Source organism: Amphimedon queenslandica, unplaced genomic scaffold (genome assembly GCF_000090795.2).
Source record: "Amphimedon queenslandica unplaced genomic scaffold, v1.1 AMPQUscaffold_7487_Cont20562, whole genome shotgun sequence".
NCBI classification, from domain to species: Eukaryota; Metazoa; Porifera; class Demospongiae; order Haplosclerida; family Niphatidae; genus Amphimedon; species Amphimedon queenslandica.
Window position 1 is genome coordinate 445 of NW_003552229.1, and position 1,683 is coordinate 2,127.

General features: G+C 36.9%; 1 protein-coding gene across 1 annotated transcript; it reads right to left on the bottom strand.

Moving 5' to 3' along the window:
• Positions 1 to 312: 312 nt before the first annotated feature.
• On the bottom strand, positions 313 to 1,675 carry LOC100636351 (purine nucleoside phosphorylase-like; the record flags this gene model as incomplete). The annotated part of the gene is made up of 4 exons (XM_003391649.3): positions 313 to 650; positions 709 to 956; positions 1,335 to 1,510; positions 1,580 to 1,675. Coding segments are annotated over 4 exons (735 nt in total), but the record flags the coding sequence as incomplete, so codon positions are not given.
• Between the last annotated feature and the right edge of the window lie 8 nt (positions 1,676 to 1,683).

Here is a 1,683-nt window from a genome sequence, read left to right on the forward strand (position 1 = left end):
AGAGATTTGTTTTCTCAAGTACAGAACTGGTGACCTTTTGTATCTCATCATGCTCGATCTGGCTGACCCTGTCGTTCATTTTTTCAAATCAAAATATCAATGCACATTGCACAAAAAAGATCTCCCAGCCAAGTCTTAATTGGCTAGACTAACTATTCATTTCAATTATGCAGGCATGCAGATAATCAATAATCTATTACAGTACATACTTTCTATGCATCTCAGCCAAGTTTACACTAGACCTTCTTCTTCCCTGGGTCTCAAAACTCAACAGAGACATTGCAGCCATTGTAATTTGATCTCTGAAATAGGTGGAGTCAGCATAATATTTTTGTGAAATTAAATAAAAGTCATACATGTATAATAAAAACTAATATTTCTCCATTGTACAAGTATCCAATAATGATATAAAATTAGCACTCTGTATTAAAATAGTCAATTTTCTTTTTCCTTATGCAGCATAGCAGCAGCAGGAGTAGCAGCACTTTCTGTAGCTTTAAGTGTGCTTGCTAGTTTTCCTACAATTGTTTTAACAAGAAGTTGAAGGTCTTTTGCACGTTTATTTGCAGTATCCATCACTTCCTGATGTGTTGGTGGTGTTTTGTCTGAATCTTGTTTAAGGATAACCACATTAGTAACCATTGAAAATCCTACAAAAGAGAGAGAGAGAGTACATAATGGTGATAACATCACTTCATCATTACTTACCTAGTACTTTCATCCCAGCATGTATTGCTACCACAACTTCAGGTGCAGTGCTCATTCCTACTGTATCAGCTCCAATTTTACGCAGAAGTCTTGACTCAGATGGGGTCTCATAGCTCGGACCACTCACTTTGACATAAACCCCTTCTCTCATGAAACCAGAGAAACCCAATTCCTTGGCTGTCTCTTGAGCCAATCGTCTTAATTCAGGATCATAGGGCGTGGTCATGGCTGGGAAACGTGGACCAAACCTAAAATAATAAGAGTTCTGAGTTAATATTCATAGAATTTTGTGCATAGTATACATATATAAAACTATTTTTGTTATTTGTTAAGTGAAAGACGATTCCACTTCATTATGCTGTTAATGGGAAAATGCAATGAATGAACCATCTTTATTCATGACACATTGAATATCATGTTCCTTTGTTTCCTAAACAATTGGGACCAGAAATCACTCCACTTCTTTATAGTGGTCTTATCTGCTTTTTAGCTATTATACCTTATAAGGCTGTTTATTTAAAAGTTACTAGGATTATGTCAGGTGTCCAGCATTAAAGATTAAATCATTTTCACAAAAATCACTCATGTGGTATGATTAACATGATTGCCAGATGTTTTGAGCTAACTTTTCATCATTTGGCCCCACCAGAGGATGCTGACCAGTCAATCCTGTTAAGTTAATGTGATCCTTTATCACCATTATGTCACCACTGTTGTAATCTTGATTGAGACCTCCAGAGGCATTCGTTACAATGAGAGTCTCAACACCAATTAGCTTCATCATTCTAATTGGCATTGTAACCTATGGGGAATGAGTAAATAATGAGCCAGAGCCAAATAAAGATTGTAAACTGTAAGAGCATGCACTTACCAGCCATGCTGGGTGTCCCTCATAGAAATGCAATCTTCCCTGCATGCATACAGTAGGAACACCAGATAAATAACCAAGGACAAGATTACCAGCATGACCCGAAC